This window comes from Arachis hypogaea, chromosome 4 (assembly GCF_003086295.3).
Source record: "Arachis hypogaea cultivar Tifrunner chromosome 4, arahy.Tifrunner.gnm2.J5K5, whole genome shotgun sequence".
NCBI classification, from domain to species: domain Eukaryota; kingdom Viridiplantae; phylum Streptophyta; class Magnoliopsida; order Fabales; family Fabaceae; genus Arachis; species Arachis hypogaea.
The window spans coordinates 10906033-10925092 of NC_092039.1; the positions used below are offsets into that span (position 1 = coordinate 10906033).

The window sequence follows — 19060 nt, forward strand, 5'->3', positions numbered from 1 at the left end:
ATCAAATCAAAATACATTTGTTATTCCAAAGAACATACCTGAGCTTTGCTATCCCAAAGAACTTAGCTAAGAAAACATGGTGGCTGTGAATGACATCCGTAAGGTTCAACAAAGGGCAGAAGGCCCAGCAACCGTATTGGCAATTGGCACAGCAAATCCACTAAATTGTGTTGATCAGAGTACATATGCAGATTATTATTTTAGAGTAACCAATAGCGAACACATGACTGACCTAAAGAAAAAGTTCCAACGTATTTGTAAGTATTGTTATTAAATATTTTAATGTTGTTTAATTTAATATTTATCAACCTAAAATTCGTCATTTTACTTTGATATTAATTATTGATACACAACAATTAACATATTATACCGTGTACCATAATATGATATATATCCAACTCATAGTAACAACAATAACTACTTAACAAGTTACTATTTCCCTATGTTCCTAAACATACACAAATTTATTTTGGTCATATATACTTTCTTGATCTTTCACATACTTATTTATTTACTCATATATAATTAGATTTAATACATTATGTCTATAATTAAAGTTGGATAAACTATTTAAATCAAACCTGAAAGTTTAAATTAAATCACTACATGAATAACTTGAAAGCTTTGATATGCGAAATGATCGGAATTTAAAATGTAAAAACCCGTTTTTTTTTTATATATATATATAAGTGAATGATGTTTTAATCTTGAAAAAGAGTATTGATGAATGTGAATTATATATCATTTTAGGTGAGAGGACAATGATCAAGAACAGACATATGTACTTAACAGAAGAAATATTAAAAGAGAACCCCAACATGTGTGCATACAAGGCACCGTCGTTGGATGCAAGGGAAGACATGATGATCAGGGAGGTACCAAGGGTTGGAAAAGAGGCTGCAACCAAGGCCATCAAGGAATGGGGCCAGCCAATGTCTAAGATCACGCATTTGATCTTCTGTACCACCAGCGGCGTTGCATTGCCTGGTGTTGATTACGAACTCATCGTACTCTTAGGGCTCGACCCATGCGTCAAGAGGTACATGATGTACCACCAAGGTTGCTTCGCTGGCGGCACTGTCCTTCGCTTGGCTAAGGACTTGGCTGAAAACAACAAGGATGCTCGTGTGCTTATCGTTTGTTCCGAGAATACTGCAGTCACTTTCCGTGGTCCTAGTGAGACAGATATGGATAGTCTTGTAGGGCAAGCATTATTTGCGGATGGAGCTGCTGCGATTATCATTGGTTCTGATCCTGTGCCAGAGGTTGAGAAGCCTATCTTTGAGCTTGTTTCAACCGATCAAAAACTTGTCCCTGGCAGCCATGGAGCCATTGGTGGTCTCCTTCGTGAAGTTGGGCTTACATTCTATCTTAACAAGAGTGTTCCTGATATTATTTCGCAGAACATCAACGAAGCACTCAGTAAAGCTTTTGATCCGTTGGGTATATCTGATTATAACTCAATATTTTGGATTGCACACCCTGGTGGACGTGCAATTCTAGACCAAGTTGAGCAGAAGGTGAATTTGAAGCCAGAGAAGATGAAAGCCACTAGAGATGTGCTTAGCAATTATGGTAACATGTCAAGTGCATGCGTGTTCTTCATTATGGATTTGATGAGGAAGAAGTCCCTTGAAAGGGGGCTTAAAACTACTGGAGAAGGACTTGATTGGGGTGTGCTTTTTGGATTTGGTCCTGGTCTTACTATTGAAACTGTTGTTCTCCGCAGCGTGGCTATATGATGCGCGTAGTTATATGTCTCTACATGTATACAACTATGTTATTTTTTAATAATTTTCTTTTACTCCAAAATATGGGCCGGATTGGCCCATATAGAATATTAGATGAGTGAAAACTTAGATAAAGATGTCTAAAGTTAATTCTTTATGCTTAAGAATTGAATATCAAAGTTTGTAACTGGTAGTAAAAAATATATCGAATTCTTTTCGATTGAGCAACATAACACATACCAATATTTGGATTGCATTTTCATCTATAAATACAGCTATAAGCACCTTCATGAGATTCCGTTTAAGAAAAAATCAAAAAATATATATTAGGTATGATATTACAAGGCTTTGGAGTATTGTGTTTGTAGTTTTTTATATTATCGTTTGTTTGAAGTATCTCATGCAATGGTATAATAATATAATGTTACTTTCTTGTGTAATTTTTAATATGTTACGTTATTATACAAGCTTGAATATAATAAAATTAATTTTATAGAAACTCTTGTCATCTTGTGTTGTAGCAAATACGTAATAAAATTCAATTTGATATATATTATTGTGTATTGTTCTAGTTATAACTTGTATTACACACATTAAAGTAGCATATATAGTAGTTCAAATATATTAAGTATCACGTTATCTGGTTTTATACTTCTACAAGCAGAATACGTTTAGATAACAGTAGTATTTCTTGGAACTGCCGGTATCTACTACTTTTGAAATGAAATTCACCAAACTTGTATTTTAAACTCTTTATAATCAAACTCAAATTTCGAATGTCTAGTACAATTAAACAACCCTAATTCTAAAAGATAATATTCGTCTTTTCAAAATTAAGTTACGTGGTATATGTTAGCCTTTTTAAAACTAAATTTAGATTTCTATTTTATAATACAAATTAAATGATCTTAATGAAAAAAACCATACTAAACTTTTATTTGCTGTTAGATTAATGACAATTAAATCTGAAGCAAATATTTCTCAGCGATCTATCGATTAACTACTTCAACACATGAGAGAGATCCACCCGAAAGATAATGTAGTCCTAAGAAACTTCTAGGAAACTTGATCCATCACCTTATAGCTTGGTTTTTATTATACATTATGAGTCATAACTCGACTTTATTTGCTTTCATTCTAAGTTTGTAACGGACGATCTTAATAACCATTATTCTGACTTAATGACAAACGGTCATAACATCAACTTTATTCATCAATTCTATGCCTATAAAGGCACCAATTCTATCTATCAAGAAGAACTATATGATAAGTTCTATTTCATGTTTTAACATTTTATAATCATAGAATTTTTATACCTCTTAAACACTTACTGACTTGAGCGTCGGAATGTCTTTTGCAGGTACTCACTCACTGTGTTCTTTCATGTCCGAGTTATTCTCACTCCATTAAAGAAAAGGCGTATTACAACAGCACAAGAGACAAGCTATACCTCAGAAGTTCATCTACACAAGAACAATTGGTACCCACGGTGGGACCGGTAAACTAATTTCCTGCTCCACCGAATAGATTCAAAGAATTTGAATTATATTCAAATACTTGAATCAATTTTCAAATAACATTTACATATTTTAGCAATTTATGTATTCTAATTTTTTTCTCAATCTCTATTCAAAACTCAGTTTTACAAAGTCATATAACATTCATTGAGGATTTTACAAACAATTTATTTAGAATAATAAAAAGACTATTGACACTAATCTTTAATTTGTTATACTTTCTATCAATAATTCAAAATCTAAAAATATGCACTTCAAACTCCTAAAATTTAAATAAATCAATGTATTGTCACCTACAAAATTTCTTTAACTTCAAGCTCTTTAATTACTTGACATGTTCTATCTTTTTTATTCTTGACCAAAAGCGGAAAGAATACAAAACTTGCTATATAGTCACTTATAGTTACTTTATTTTTAGCTCTTAGGATCATCTACTACACAATAGCCTCATCTCTTACATTTTTTTTTATCTATTGTCATGAGAGTGATGACAAAACCTCTCCCTATATATCATTGCTATTTTAAATCCAAACGTACCATGATTCATTCTTTGCATTAGCTATTCATATCCATGTGTCACACTTGTCGAACATGTTTTGCTCTCTATACTTCAGTTGCACATTTTTGAAAGATGACTTCATTTTGTCATTGGACATCTCCAAAGTCAAGGTATGCAAATATTTAAAAAAATTTTAAAAGTCATTCTTAAAGTTCGATAAACTACAACAACAAATTAAAAGCATGAACATTACTCGCTAATTATTTCTTTAGCACTTTTTTAATTTCAATTTATATATGAATTCAATTATCACACATGAACAAATTCCAAACATATAATTACTATATAGCATTATAAGTTTTATACGATCATGCTAATTTTTTTTCATAAATTATATTATTATTGTTTAATATTTTTATATTAACATCTATACAATTAGATGAGTCCAAGTCTCGAATAAAATAAAATTCTTTCAAAACTCATAATAAAATTATTCAACAATACTATATTAATTTAATCTCTATTATTTATTTTATTAATACTTCATTCTTTTTTCCTACAATACTTATAAATTTGAATATATTTTTGCATGAACTTAAATCTAAAATTGAATTGCCTAAAAATCCTAATAGCTCTATGTCATTTAATTGATTATGTTAATTATATATTCTTTATTCTCTAGCAATATATAACTGTTATACTATTCATTTTATTAAATTTTATGTTACTATTTGTTTAATGCTGAAAATTAAGCAAAAAATAGTTACAAACATGCAAATTTGTTATTTTAGCACAAAAAATATACTTCATAGCTAAACAAAATTTATTATATCATTAAATGACTAATTATTTTATTGCTTTATTAACAAGTTAATGCAGATTTTACGAAACAAAGTTCAAATATTAATAAATAAAATTAAGAAATTCATATTTGGCATGTATGACATTCATATATGTCGTCTCATTCTCTACAATTATCAACTTTCAAGGTATATCTTTCTATTTTGAACTATTTTACTTTTACAATATATATTATTCAATATATATTGCAGCTTTATACATATATTTATTTTCTCAATTTATCTTATTCATGTCATATGACCTTCAATATAAATTGTAAATATTCAATAATTAATTGCTTTGAGTGAGAAATTCATCAATAGTTGGGTCAGAAAAATTTCCAAGACAATTAGTCATTATATCCTCGGATCATACAATCAATTCCGTCAATGGATATATATTTCTGAACTTTCAAGTTCACATACAATCAAATGTATATATACACTACACATGCATAGTCCTATATCTTTATCTTTCTCTATATAAATTTATTATCCAAACTCTCGTGAAGCCAAAGTGAACAATACTCTTTCTAAAAAATTTAACAAAATCATATGCTCAAACTATAATCAACAAGCTCTCATCTATTTAGGTGATATTAAACTAAAATAACAAGTTATTATATATTCTCAAAAATTATAGTTCTTGTGCTCTATTTTACAAGATTTTTGCAATTATGAAATTATCACTCATTCTCTTTTTTACTTTAACTTTTTGCAAAACTATAAAGCTCTTCCATTTAATTCATAATGTCACCAAATAATTGCACAAAATAGAATTTTATGATGATTTCAAATCTTTTGTTCCACTAGTTTGTTTGCATTATTTTTGTTCTTTGTGCAGAAGAACGATACCACAATTGCTGTTATATTACTTTATCATTATCTAACTAAGTTTTCATAGATCAAATTGTCATCATCATTATTAAGCGCCCTTAATTGAGTCTTATTTGGCCCAAATCTACAAAATAAAGGGACAACTGTTTTTAATTTATCTTTAATATTTTGTATTATTATTTAATTTTATATTTATAAAAGTAAATTCAAACAATATAGAGATCAAGATTTGAGATCATCCTCTACTAACATCATAACTGCTTAAAGCCAAAATTATTATTTTTTACTCTAAATTTAATCAGGTACCAAACATGAGGAGAGGATAAACTCTAAAAAAACTGACATTCATGACCAATGGATCAATCTTGACATTATTTTTATTTCTATTCTAGAATATCTATTCCTTTGCTTCTTTTGTAGTATTTGGTTTGCTCTTTAGATGACTAACATTTTTTCTTGAATTTGAAAAGACAGACAACTACAGATTCATTCAAACAATGAAATAGCTCAAAGTAATAATTATACTAATTTCATGATTATTATTTATTCTGATAATTCTTTGTTTAACCATTATAGGTAATAAAAGGCAAATGACCTCAATAGAACAAATTATCAAGTCATTCATACCTCGGTAATGAAAGACAAATGACCTCAATAGAATAAATTCCCGAGTCATTTATACATCGGTATAACCATGTCTAATCTAGTTTGCTTGTATAAATCTTTTATCAAATTTTAATACATCGTAACTTTTTATGTACTTTATATATTCCAATCGCTCACTTTTACATATTATAACATTTTATATATCATAGTCAATCAACGATTCAATCAATATGAAAAAAGACTCGATTTTCAATCAATCCAAGAATACTCAATTTTCAATTAATTCGAGAACAAACTCGGCTTTCAACCAATCCGAGAACAAATTTGGCTTATAATCAATCCGAGAACAAACTCAACTTTCAACCAATCCGAAAATAAACTCGGCTTTTAACCAATCTGAAACGAATTCGATTTTCAATCAATGTAAACAGAATACTCAATTTTCAATTAATTTGAATACAAACTCGGCTATCAATGAATTTGAGAACAAACTCAATTATTACTCAATCCAACAACAAAGCTTGGCTACCTTATGAAGCACATTTGGCTATATTGTCTAAACAAGGACAAACTCTCTCAATTACTATTTTATACATATTACATCTTAACACCAAGCTCGGTTAAAAAGACTGATCTCGAGCTATATATGCTCTATCCATAATTCTTTTTATGTATTTTCTATCTTCCATGAGACCATGACTAACTATTTCTTTATTTTTACTATATTAATTCCTAGAACCTACTATTCGTGGCATAGCTCTTATTTGAGAGGAATAGGAGCAAAAATCAATAAATATAGTAGCTTGTAACCACTATATTTCAATGCATTTTCATTTAATTAATATTATTCTATTTCTCTGTCATAGCATTTGAAATTACATGCTAAGAAACTAAGAAAGTAAGGTGTTGGATTCAAGTAAATCATATAAATGCTTGCATTTATTAAATATTGAATCTTATTATGACAACTTCATGAATTTACATGTAGAATTTTTAACACTAAAGTCATGAATTCAAATTCAAATTTGCCAATATATACAAAATGGCTCTAACCCTCATAGTAATTCTTTAGAAATTTTTAATTCAAAATATCACTAGTTAGCATATGAGTAACCGATTCATTTATTTTATTCTACAATTTATGTATATTTAGTATCATATTCAGTTCACAATATCTTTATTGGTTAAGCCAATAATCATAAATTAAAGATGAGCAATAAATAATCATCGGTCTCTTGTTATAGATTGACGAAGTATCTATCTCACAGTTAACTCGAGAAGATAAAACTCATTGTAGAATTATTTATTTTTTGAATAAATACCGACATAATAACCTGACTAAGTTTGGTGTTCACCATATCGTTATTCACTTATCTTTTAATCGAGTTATAACTCATTTCATTTTCTAAGCTTAGCTTGGATCATATGATCAGGAGACAAAATTTGATGACTGTGATCCGTCACCTTATAGCTCGATTTTTATTATGCACTATGAGTCATAACTCGACTTTATTTGCCTTCATTCTAAGTTTGTAATGAATGATCTTAAAAACCATTATTCTAACTTAATGACAAAAGGTCATAACATCAACTCTATTCATCAATTCTATGCCTATAAAGGCACCAATTTTTATATCTCAAGAAGAACCATGGTGCGAAATTTATAATCCACAAACTAACTGGCAAGTGCACCGGGTCGTACCAAGTAGCACCTCAGGTGAATGAGGGTCGATCCCATAAGGATTGATGGATCAAGCAACAATGGTCAAGTGATTTGCTTAGTCAGACAAACAAAAAATGGTGTTGAAGGTTCAAAAGCATTAACGGTAATTCAAAAAATCAGAAAAGCAAGCAGTAATCAAGTTGTGAATAATATATGGAGAAACAGTTAAGGCTTCAGAGATATCTATCTTTCGGATTGACTTTTCTTACTAACTATTTTAATCATGCAAGACTCAATTCATGGCAAACTATATGTGACTAAACCCTAATTTCTTAGACCTTTAGTCTCCTCTAACCTTCATCAACCACCAATTCCTTGGTCACTTAATTTCAATTAGAGGGTGAAGTTCAATTCTAGTTCATATGCCACAGAAACCCTAATTACCCAAATATAAGAGGATTATTTATCACGTATTTCGTTAAGTCTAGATAATTATAAATTTAGGAGAAATTGTTTTCAAGCTATTGTTCAAATAAAGAACTTTTTCATGTTATACAAGAACTCAATTAGAAAAAGAGTCATACTTCCGTTCCACCAAAATTCATAAGATAAAGAACGAAAACTATTCTTGAAAAATAAATCAGTACATGAATTAAAATAGAAAAGTAATTGTATCAATCCATACAATAGACAGAGCTCCTAACCTTAACAGTGGAGGTTTAGTCGCTCATGGTTCAAAGAGAAAATAAGGATTCTGAAAATTGTGGAATGAGGTCTGAGAGAAGAGATGCCCGAAGGGCTTATTCTTTTCTCTTTTATATCTAATCCTAATTAATGTAAAATATATTTTCTAAAATCTAAATAATATTTTTTCCTAATTATAAATGAAATAAAGTTTAATCAAAATTATGTAATTGATTCACATAGCCTTATGTATACGAGTTGGGGACCACTTGTGTATTAAAGGTTGGCACCAAACTTGGTTCTCCAAGTTTAGCGTGGAATGATTCGTGTAACTCCCCCTTGGGGTCTTCAAGCTGGTGCCGAACTTCAAGAACTTCAAGTTCAGTGTGGGATAGGCAGAGTGAATTCTCCTTGGAGTTTCTTCATTGGCGCTGAACTTGAGGTGCTGCAAGCTCGGCGTGGAGGTTGTGCTTACAGCTTTTCTTGGAGCTTTTGGGTTGGCGCCAAACTTGAGTAAACTCAAGTTCGGCGTGGAGAAGGAAGCACGATTCATTGGAGGAGATGATGCTGGCGCCAAACTTGAAGAACTTCAGGTTCGGCGTGGAGGAGGCAGCAGACATTCCTTTGGCTTTCTTCTTGTGGCGCCAAACTTGGGGAATCCAAGTTTGGCGTGGATGAAGCAGCCTTGATTCTTCAATCTCTCCATTCTCTATCCTTGGCTTCAACTCCGTGAAATTCATCCAAAATGCTACCCGCAGTAAACAGAATTGCACACAATTCAAATTCGCATTCTTAGTGACTAAAATATATTAAATCTTGATTAAACTTAGCAATTCAAGTGCAAATTCACTAGGAAAAGATAAAAAAGATGCTCACGCATCACAACACCAAACTTGAATTGTTGCTTGTCATCGAGCAACCAAAGTTAGTACATGATTAAGATGTGAATATGCATGAGAAGTAAGAGTTCAATTATGCTCATGTCTCTCCTTAAAGTGGGGTTTATCTCTTGCAATTCTGAACAATTTTGGCATCTCACTCTCCTTTGAATTAGAGGAATGTCACTGTCATTCGGATTTAGAATCCGGATCATATTATGAATTCTCTGGCCTTTATACTTTGGATTAATCCTTGAACACAACAAATTTTCTTTAATTCTCTTTTCTTAGGTGCTTTGCACCTTGAGCATAACCATGACTTTAAATGTTTTGTCTCAAGCTTCACTTGACACAAAAACACCACAAGCACTTAACTGGGGAACTCTTTTTAGGTACTGATTTTTCTTTCAGTTACTCCCAGATAGTGGTGCTCAAAGCCTTTGGCTTACTCTGTTAAATGCACTTGATCTCGACTCTTAGTGCTCTGTCGCAAGGATTACTTGACACAATTACACCACAAGCATATGATTAGGGAAACAACTCTTTGAGCTTTTAATCATGTCTGACCTTCCTAGTCATTGATGCTCAGAGCCTTGGACCTTGCTTTTATTTTGCTTTTGCTGTTTCTTTTGCTTCAAGGATTAAGATTTTGTTTAATTCAAAAAATTCATAATAGTTCTCTAAATTTCTATTCCTTATGCACCAACATCCCTTGATTCAAATTCAATTATGCACCGTTCATATCATGCATTCAGAATCACAAATAATACCACCACATTTAAGTAAATAAGACTACTCTTAAATATAACTCAATTTCTCATGAAATACATCATTTTTTTCTTTTTATATTCAAGCTCAGTGAGCGGTACATGAGACAAAAGGAATTTTTTTTAACTAAAAGCAAATAACAGAATGAACCTAAATCTTAGAACTGAAAGTACTAAAGATCATGCAGGCAATCAAAGCAACAGAAAATAGAAGACAACAAACTAAGAACAGAAGGGAAAATAGAATGAAAGGAACTCAACCACCTCAGTTATGTTGGTGGCCGTCTCATTCCTCCAACTGTGCTCCTCCATGAAGAACATTCATCTCCCCATGGTGCCACTGATGATAAGCTAAACAGAGAGCGGACTCTACAACAGCAAAGTTAAAAGTTTGCTTGTCCCCAAGCAAAGAAAAACTCCAAGGTGTCAAAAATTCCTTTTAATTGCTCCTGTTCCTATTCTAATCACTCTGCATGACCAAAACACATGCAAAACAAGAAAAATTCTAAAAAAAACTGAGATAAAGTAATTTAAAACCAAAACTAAAATAACTATAATGCTAAAATCAAAATAACTATAAAATTAAAACCATAGTAACTGCAGAACCAAGGATACTAGTAGTTGGGTTGCCTTCCAACAAGCGCTTCTTTAATGTCACTAGCTTGACACTTGATTGTTGAATTTTCTTCCTCTTCTTTCAGCTGGTTAAAAGAAATGTCTCCAAGGTGGGGGGGAGGGAGGGGGGAGAGGTGAAAATTAGTGCCCTCTGATATAAATTTCTCCTAACAAGCTTTTTTTATTGTAGTTAGCTTAACTCACCTTGCTTGTTTGGATAGAGGTTGGATTGTTTTTTGCCGACCTTCTCTTTTTTTTTGGATATTTTCTTCTGTTTCTTGGTCACAATCCCCTTTTCAGTGCTTTCCTTGGTTGTCTTCACTTCTTTGATTTCAAAACTTGGGTGTTGTGTGATGGTTGGATTGTACCCTTCATCAAGAACTTCTTGAATTGGTGGTTCAAGAAACTCACCCTCTATGCCACTCTGTGCTTCATTGGAGTGTAGATTCCCATAATTGTTTTCATCCCTTACAACCTCCTTTGTTTGTGCATCTTCCTTCTTTGTTTGTGTATCTTCCTCCTTTGTTTTTGCATCTTCCTCTTCTTCCATGTGTGAAGGTGGAGAGTTCTCTAATTCACTGGAGTATGAAATCCTTTGATTGATTTTCTCACTTTCTTCCATATGATCTTGCATTATATCTCTTGGGAAGGAATTTGCTTGTTCCTCTTTCTGGGGTTTGATAATTAACTCCACATATTTATCTACATTTTTGACACTCATCCTTATATCATGTGTGAATTCTTTTATGAGAAGCTCAAGAGATGATGGTTCTTGATATAAATAAGAAGATGGTGGCTCTTGATATGAATAAAAAGGAGACGATGGTTCTTGATAAGAGTAAAAAGAGGATGGTTCTTGGTATGAATAGGGAGATGGTGGCTTTTGATATGGGTAGAAAGATGATGGTTCTTGATATGGATAGAGAGGTAGTAGTCTTGGTATGAATATGGAGATGGTGCTTCTTGATATGAATATGGAGATGGTGATTCTTGATAGTTAGAACATGGAGCACTGAAGTTTCTTTAGTTTTGACTTTGCCAACTAAAATTTGGATAGTTTCCCCATCCACAATAATAAGAATCACTCCTTGGGTGTGAGTAGTAACCCATGTGATCTCTCTTCATTATTTTTTCTTAGCATAAAACACCAAACAGAATTAAATGCACCATGTAGTAAACAGACAAGTAAAGAAGAAAGAACATAAAGAAAAATAAAAATAATAAAAAAATAAAAATAAAATAAAATATAAAAGAAAACAAAAATAAAATAAAGAAAATAAACTGGATAATTAAGAAAATAAAAAACTAATAAGCAAAAAGGAGTATAAAATTCAAACTCAATAAGTAAAATAACTAGGAAGAATGAAATAACTAAGGGAACACCAAACTTAATTTAAGAAATTAAGAGAAAAGAATATTTTAAATAAAATAAATCAAAAAATAATTTTTTAAAAAAAATTAAAGAAATAAGTTAAATGGAATTAAAGCAAAAACACCTAATCTAAGCAATCAAACTACAAATAGTTGTCAATCACAGTCAATCCCCGGCAACGGCGCCAAAAACTTGGTGCGGAATTTATAATCCACAAACTAACCGGCAAGTGCATCGGGTCGTACCAAGTAGTACCTCAGGTAAATGATGGTCGATCCCACGAGGATTGATAGATCAAGCAACAATGGTCAAGTGATTTGCTTAGTCAGACAAACAGAAAATGGTGTTGAAGGTTCAAAAGCATTAACAGTAATTCAGAGAATCAGAAAAGTAAGCAGTAAACAAGTTATGAATAATATATGGAGAAATAGTTAAGGTTTCAGAGATATCTATCTTCCGGATTGACTTTTCTTACTAACTATTTTAATCATGCAAGAATCAATTCGTGGCAAACTATATATGACTAAGACCTAATTCCTTAGATCTTTTTAGTCTCCTCTAACCTTCATCAACCGCCAATTCCTTGGTCACTTAATTCCAATTAGAGGGTAAAGTTCAATTCTAGTTTATATGCCACAAAACCCTAATTACCCAAATATAAGAGGATTATATGTAATGTATCCCGTTAAGTCTAGCTAATTAGAAATTTAGGAGAAATTATTTTTGAAATATAAATCAATACATGAATTAAAATAGAAAAGTAATTGTATCAATCCATACAATAGACAGAGCTCCTAACCTTAACAGTGGAGGTTTAGTTGCTCATGGTTCAAAGAGAAAACAAGGATTCTGAAAAGCTGAAAATTGTGGAATGAGGTCTGAGAGAAGAAATGCCCAAAGGGCTGATTCTTTTTCCTTTTATATCTAATCCTAATTAAGGTAAAATATACTTCCTAAAAACTAAATAATATTTTTTCCTAATTATAAAAGTAATAAAGTTTAATCAAAATTCTGTAATTGATTCACATAGCCTTATGTATACGAATTGGAGACCACATGTGTATTAAAGGTTAGCGCCAAACTTGGATTCTCCAGAATCCAAGTTTGGCGTGGAGTGATTGATGTAACTCCCCATTGGGGTTTTCAAGCTGGCGCCGAACTTGAAGAACTTCAAGTTCGGTGTGGGATAGGCAGAGTGAATTCTTCTTGGAGTTTCTTCATTGGCGCCGAATTTGAGGTGCTGCAAGTTCGGCGTGGAGGTTGTGCGCACAGCTTTCCTTGGAGCTTCTGGGTTGGCGCTGAACATGGAGAAGGCAGCACGATTCCCTTGGAGGAGTTGATGCTGGCGCCAAACTTGAAGAACTTCAAGTTCGGCGTGGAGGAGGCAGCACACATTCCTTTGGCTTTCTTGTTGTGGCGCCAAACTTGGGGAATCCAAGTTTGGCGTGGATGAAACAGCCTTGATTTTTCACTCTCTCCATTCTCTATCCTTGGCTTCAACTCCATGAAATTTGTCCAAAATGCTACCTGCAGTAAACAGAATTGCACACAACTCAAAGTAGCATTCATAGTGGTTATAATATATTAAATCTTGATTAAACTTAGCAATTCAAGTGCAAATTCACTAGGAAAAGATAGAGAAGATGCTCACGCATCAAACCATATGATATATTCTATTTCATGTTTTAACATTCTATAATCATAAAATTCTTATACCTCTTAAATACTTATTGACTTGAGCTCGGAGTGTCTTTTGCAGGTACCCATCTACTGTGTTCTTTGTCGTCCGAGTTATACTCACTCCATTAAAGAAAAGATATATTACAACAGCGCAAGAGACAAGCTATAGCCCAGAAATTCATCCACACTAGAACAAAACTGAAAAAGTAATTTCTAAACTTGGGTTAATTTCAGTAAATATTGATTGTTGCGTTAATGGTTGCATGTTGTTCTTTGCTAAAGATTACAAAGATTTAAAGGAATGTAAATTTTATAGTGCACCACGCTATGATGCAAAAATAGTGAATAAAAAACATAAAGAAATTTCTCTGTATGTATTAAACAATATTGTATTTGATAGGCAAATACATATTATTAGCTTCAATACTGTAGTGTTTTTATAATAAGAGTTTATGGGAGCATGCTTTTATTAATATAATTGATTTGTTTAAGAAATAAAAATTAATAATACTTAAATCTATAATCCTTTTTAAAAGATTTACCTTCATCCATCTTAAAATTTTCATTTACTTTGATTCTGCAATTATTTAAAACATTTAAATCTGTAAAATAAAGTTTAGATATTGTTGTATTTTAGTAGTATGTATGCTAAGTGTCTAATTTGGTCTTTTATCTATGTTGGATTGCTGAGCAAATTGAGATTAAGCTCTTTACAAGTTAAAAAGTTGGTTATTGAAGTTAATGACTTAATGCAATGTATGATCCTACTGACATATTTTTTATTGTATGATGATGATAACAAGTAAATCAGTTACTCTAGAATTATGTAGAATTTGTTCTCCATTTCTTTTTTCAAATTCTACTTTTTTATTGTTCTATTTTTGGTACTTATTAAATTATTATCTCCCTTACATAATCATTTTATTAAATTTAAGATGAGTGAAGTTTTGGATTTATTTCTATTTTTGTTTCTTAACATGCTTTATTTTTAGTTTTCATATAAGCACTTAACATATACTTTAATTTGCTGTATGTATGGTTTCACTAGCTAGTACCGTTGTTACTGGTAAAAAAGGATAAGACTGTGCTTATATATCATATTATGTGATCTATGACGTGCGTGGTCTTTGTCTGGATAATGGTAATTTTTATTCTTTTTATTGTCTCATGTAATAATTAATCTGATTTTGATATTGGCAGGATGAATTTAAGAATGTTACAGAACAGGCTACACAAAAAATATCTGAAGAAAAAAGTAATGCACTAAATAAGATGGATGTGTGGTGTGAAATAGCCGGAACTAAAAAGAGAAGAATTTATAAACTTGGAATAGAATTCACTGCAGTTAAGAAAAGATCTAGTTATCGTGACTTTAGTTATCAGTCATCTGATTGGTTGCGAAAGTCAAAACGTGAAGAAATAATAAAGAAAATGCAAGAAGAAAACGATGATTTGAAAACTAGGTTGAAAAAGATAGAAAAAAGATTTAAACTAAAAAACCGTTTGCTTCATCAACAAATGATGAAAAAAACTTAATTTTAAAATTTCGATTTCTCAACTAGAAGGTAGAAAAATAAATATAGGAGAGAACGAAGATGGTGAACGTACATCTGAAGAGTGATTATTTTATTATAGTTGTGATTCTAGTTAGTTAATAGACTTTAAATAATGTAATTAGTAATTTGAAAGTGTTGTTTACTTATTATTGTTCTTGACTATGATACTGAATTGTTGAGTTATTTTGGTTATTGGTTAAGTGCGTTATGTTATTTGAGATATATCTCTTATGGGTTGGCTTTTATGTGTTAAAGTGTATATTTTGTGTTGATAGTTTTTCAATATTTGATGGTCTAGATGTAGAAATTTAGTAAAAAATTGATAATTAAAAAATTAGGATCAGCCATGGAGATTTGGTCACTAAAATGCTTAGTTAGGAATTAGCAATCGAATTGTTGGTTGCTAAAATATAGGTCCCTACTTAGCGACTAAATTAGAGACCGAAACATTGGTCGCAAATTAGCAACTGAGTTAGCGACCGATTTAGCGACAGAAAATTTGGTCACAAACCGATTGTGTTAGCAACCGATTTATCGACTGATACTCTTTGGTGAGAGTTTGGTGACCTTGTTCATAAATCGGTCACTAATATTTAACGGCTGAAGTTGGTCGCTATTTTCTGATTAGCAACCAAGGTTTTAGTGACCACCCGAATTTATAGCTAAATTAATCGCTAAATCAGTCGTTATTTCAATAATTTCTTGTAGTGTAATATTAAAAAAGTATTTTATCCTTTTATAATCAACAAAAAAAATAGTATTTTAGTCTTTTATAATAAAATTTTATTTTTGAATACAGAACTTTGATCCTAATAAAAACAGCATTTTAGTCCTATTAAACTTAATAAAAAGGATATATTAGTTTTTTTTTATTCAATTATGTTTTTCTCGTTTACCTGTAATACTTAACAAGAAAGTATATTATATATATTAAGAAAAAAACAACATAATATTTATATAGTTGCCAATGAAGAATATGATAACGACATATATATGCTTCTTAATATACATACACAAGTGGGGATGTGGACATAAATAGTGGAATATCTTAGTCAAATATGTTTTGCCTGACATGCTATATATCTTAATCAAATATGGTTGCGGCCATCATAGTAAATTCATCTACTAAACTCATCTAATATAGTCAATTAAATAAGACCAGCAGACTCATATATGGTGGTAGACTCCACTCTCATCCACCAAACTCCTCACACACCCAGTCCAACTACAATTACTACATCATGTTTAATTTTAATAATGAAATTTATGTAAGAATGATAACATCACTTATAAATATACAATAAGCTAAGTATCATTAATTATAATAACACACGAACATTTTTGCTTCGAAGAGATTTGAACATGGCATGGATATAATGATATTAGTGAAGCACGTGATAAGCCCAGCTACCCTTTTTCTTCTAAGTAGAAATAGGTATTTTAAACAAGTGCAAAAGGGCTTTACGATTTGATATAATACCACCAAAATAATTATCATAAGTGTTTGCTTCCTCCAAGGCTTTACAATTTTTATAAGTTTCTCCAATAAATCACTGAATAAGAGAGTGATGTAATAGAAATTTCCTCCCCGAGCCTCCAAATTATTGGTCCAGAATTGCAGCGGGTTTATCCTTTCAAAGTCAGAGAACATCGTTTTCGAATAGTGCTGACCTGGGACATTATCACAGAACATCATTTTTGAAGTTAACTAACTAAATAAATAATAATCGTTGTCACTATCACAACACTTTTGAGTTGAGCACGTTTTCTATATCCATTTAATTCCACATATGCCCCTACTCTCAAGCATATAAATATGATCCCACCCCTGCCTAAGTCTTCATCAAATCAAAATACATTTGTTATTCCAAAGAACATATCTGAGCTTTGCTATCTCAAAAAACTTAGCTAACAAAAGATGGTGGCTGTGAATGACATCCGCAAGGTTCAACAAAGGGCAGAAGGCCCAGCAACCGTGTTGGCGATTGGCACAGCAAATCCACCAAATTGTATTGATCAGAGTACATATGCAGATTATTATTTCAGAGTAACCAATAGCGAACACATGACTGACCTAAAAAAAAAGTTCAAACGTATTTGTAAGTATTGTTATCAAATATTTTGATGTTGTTTAATTTAATATCTATCAACCTAAAATTCATCATTTTACTTTGATATTAATTATTGATACACAACAATTAACATATTATACCTTGTACCATAATATGATATATATCCAACTCATAGCAATAACAATAATAACTACCTAACAAGTTACTATTTCCCTATGTTCCTAAATATACACAAATCTATTTGGTCATATATACTTTCTTGATCTTTCACATACTTATTTATTTACTCATATATAATTATATTTAATACATTATATCTATAATTAAATTTTAATAAACTATTTAAATCAAACCTGAAAGTTTAAATTAGATTACTACATGAATAACTTGAAAGGTTTGATACGCGAAATGATCGAAATTTAAAATGTCAAAACCCAATTTTTTTTAGATATAAGTGAATGATGTTTTAAACTTGAGAAAGAGTATTGATGGATGTGAATTATATATCATTTTAGGTGAGAGGACAATGATCAAGAACAGACATATGTACTTAACAGAAGAGATATTAAAAGAGAACCCCAATATGTGCGCATACAAGGCACCGTCGTTGGATGCAAGGGAAGACATGATGATCAGAGAGGTACCAAGGGTTGGAAAAGAGGCCGCAACCAAGGCCATCAAGGAATGGGGCCAGCCAATGTCTAAGATCACACATTTGATCTTCTGTACCACCAGCGGCGTTGCATTGCCCGGCGTTGATTACGAACTCATCGTACTCTTAGGGCTCGATCCATGCGTCAAGAGGTACATGATGTACCACCAAGGTTGCTTCGCTGGCGGCACTGTCCTTCGCTTGGCTAAGGACTTGGCTGAAAACAACAAAGATGCTCGTGTGCTTATCGTTTGTTCTGAGAATACTGCAGTTACTTTCCGTGGTCCTAGTGAGACAGACATGGATAGTCTTGTAGGGCAAGCATTATTTGCGGATGGAGCTGCTGCGATTATCATTGGTTCTGATCCTGTGCCAGAGGTTGAGAAGCCTATCTTTGAGCTTGTTTCGACCGATCAAAAACTTGTCCCTGGCAGCCATGGAGCTATCGGTGGTCTCCTTCGTGAAGTTGGACTTACATTCTATCTTAACAAGAGTGTTCCTGATATTATTTCGCAGAACATCAACGAAGCACTCAGTAAAGCTTTTGATCCGTTGGGTATATCTGATTATAACTCAATATTTTGGATTGCACACCCTGGTGGACGTGCAATTCTAGACCAAGTTGAACAGAAAGTGAATTTGAAGCCAGAGAAGATGAAAGCCACTAGAGATGTGCTTAGCAATTAGGGTAACATGTCAAGTGCATGTGTGTTCTTCATTATGGATTTGATGAGGAAGAAGTCCCTTGAAAGAGGGCTTAAAACCACTGGAGAAGGACTTGATTGGGGTGTGCTTTTTGGATTTGGTCCTAGTCTTACTATTGAAACTGTTGTTCTTCGCAGCGTGGCCATATGATGCATATAGTTATATGTCTCTGCATGTATACGACTATGTTATTTTTTAATAATTTTCTTTTTCTCTAAAATATGGCCCAGATTGGCCCATATAGAATATTAGATGAATGAAAACTTAGTTAAAAATGTCTAAAGTTAATTCTTTATGTTTAAGAATTCAATATCAAAGTTTGTAACTGATAGTAAAATATATATCAAATTCTTTTCGATTGAGCAACATGATAGATACCAATATTTGG

General features: G+C 31.9%; 2 protein-coding genes across 2 annotated transcripts; both read left to right on the top strand.

Moving 5' to 3' along the window:
• Positions 1 to 2105, top strand: LOC112796250 (stilbene synthase 3-like). Its single transcript, XM_025838626.3, has 2 exons — positions 1 to 257; positions 751 to 2105. Exons 1-2 carry the CDS (start codon positions 77 to 79, stop codon positions 1740 to 1742), a joined length of 1173 nt encoding a protein of 390 aa, XP_025694411.1. The 5' UTR covers positions 1 to 76; the 3' UTR covers positions 1743 to 2105.
• Positions 2106 to 17072: 14967 nt separating this feature from the next.
• Positions 17073 to 19038, top strand: LOC112796254 (stilbene synthase 3-like). The gene is made up of 2 exons (XM_025838631.2): positions 17073 to 17342; positions 17831 to 19038. The coding sequence occupies exons 1-2, from the start codon at positions 17162 to 17164 to the stop codon at positions 18652 to 18654; spliced, it is 1005 nt and encodes a 334-aa protein (XP_025694416.1). The 5' UTR covers positions 17073 to 17161; the 3' UTR covers positions 18655 to 19038.
• The last annotated feature ends 22 nt before the right edge of the window (positions 19039 to 19060 follow it).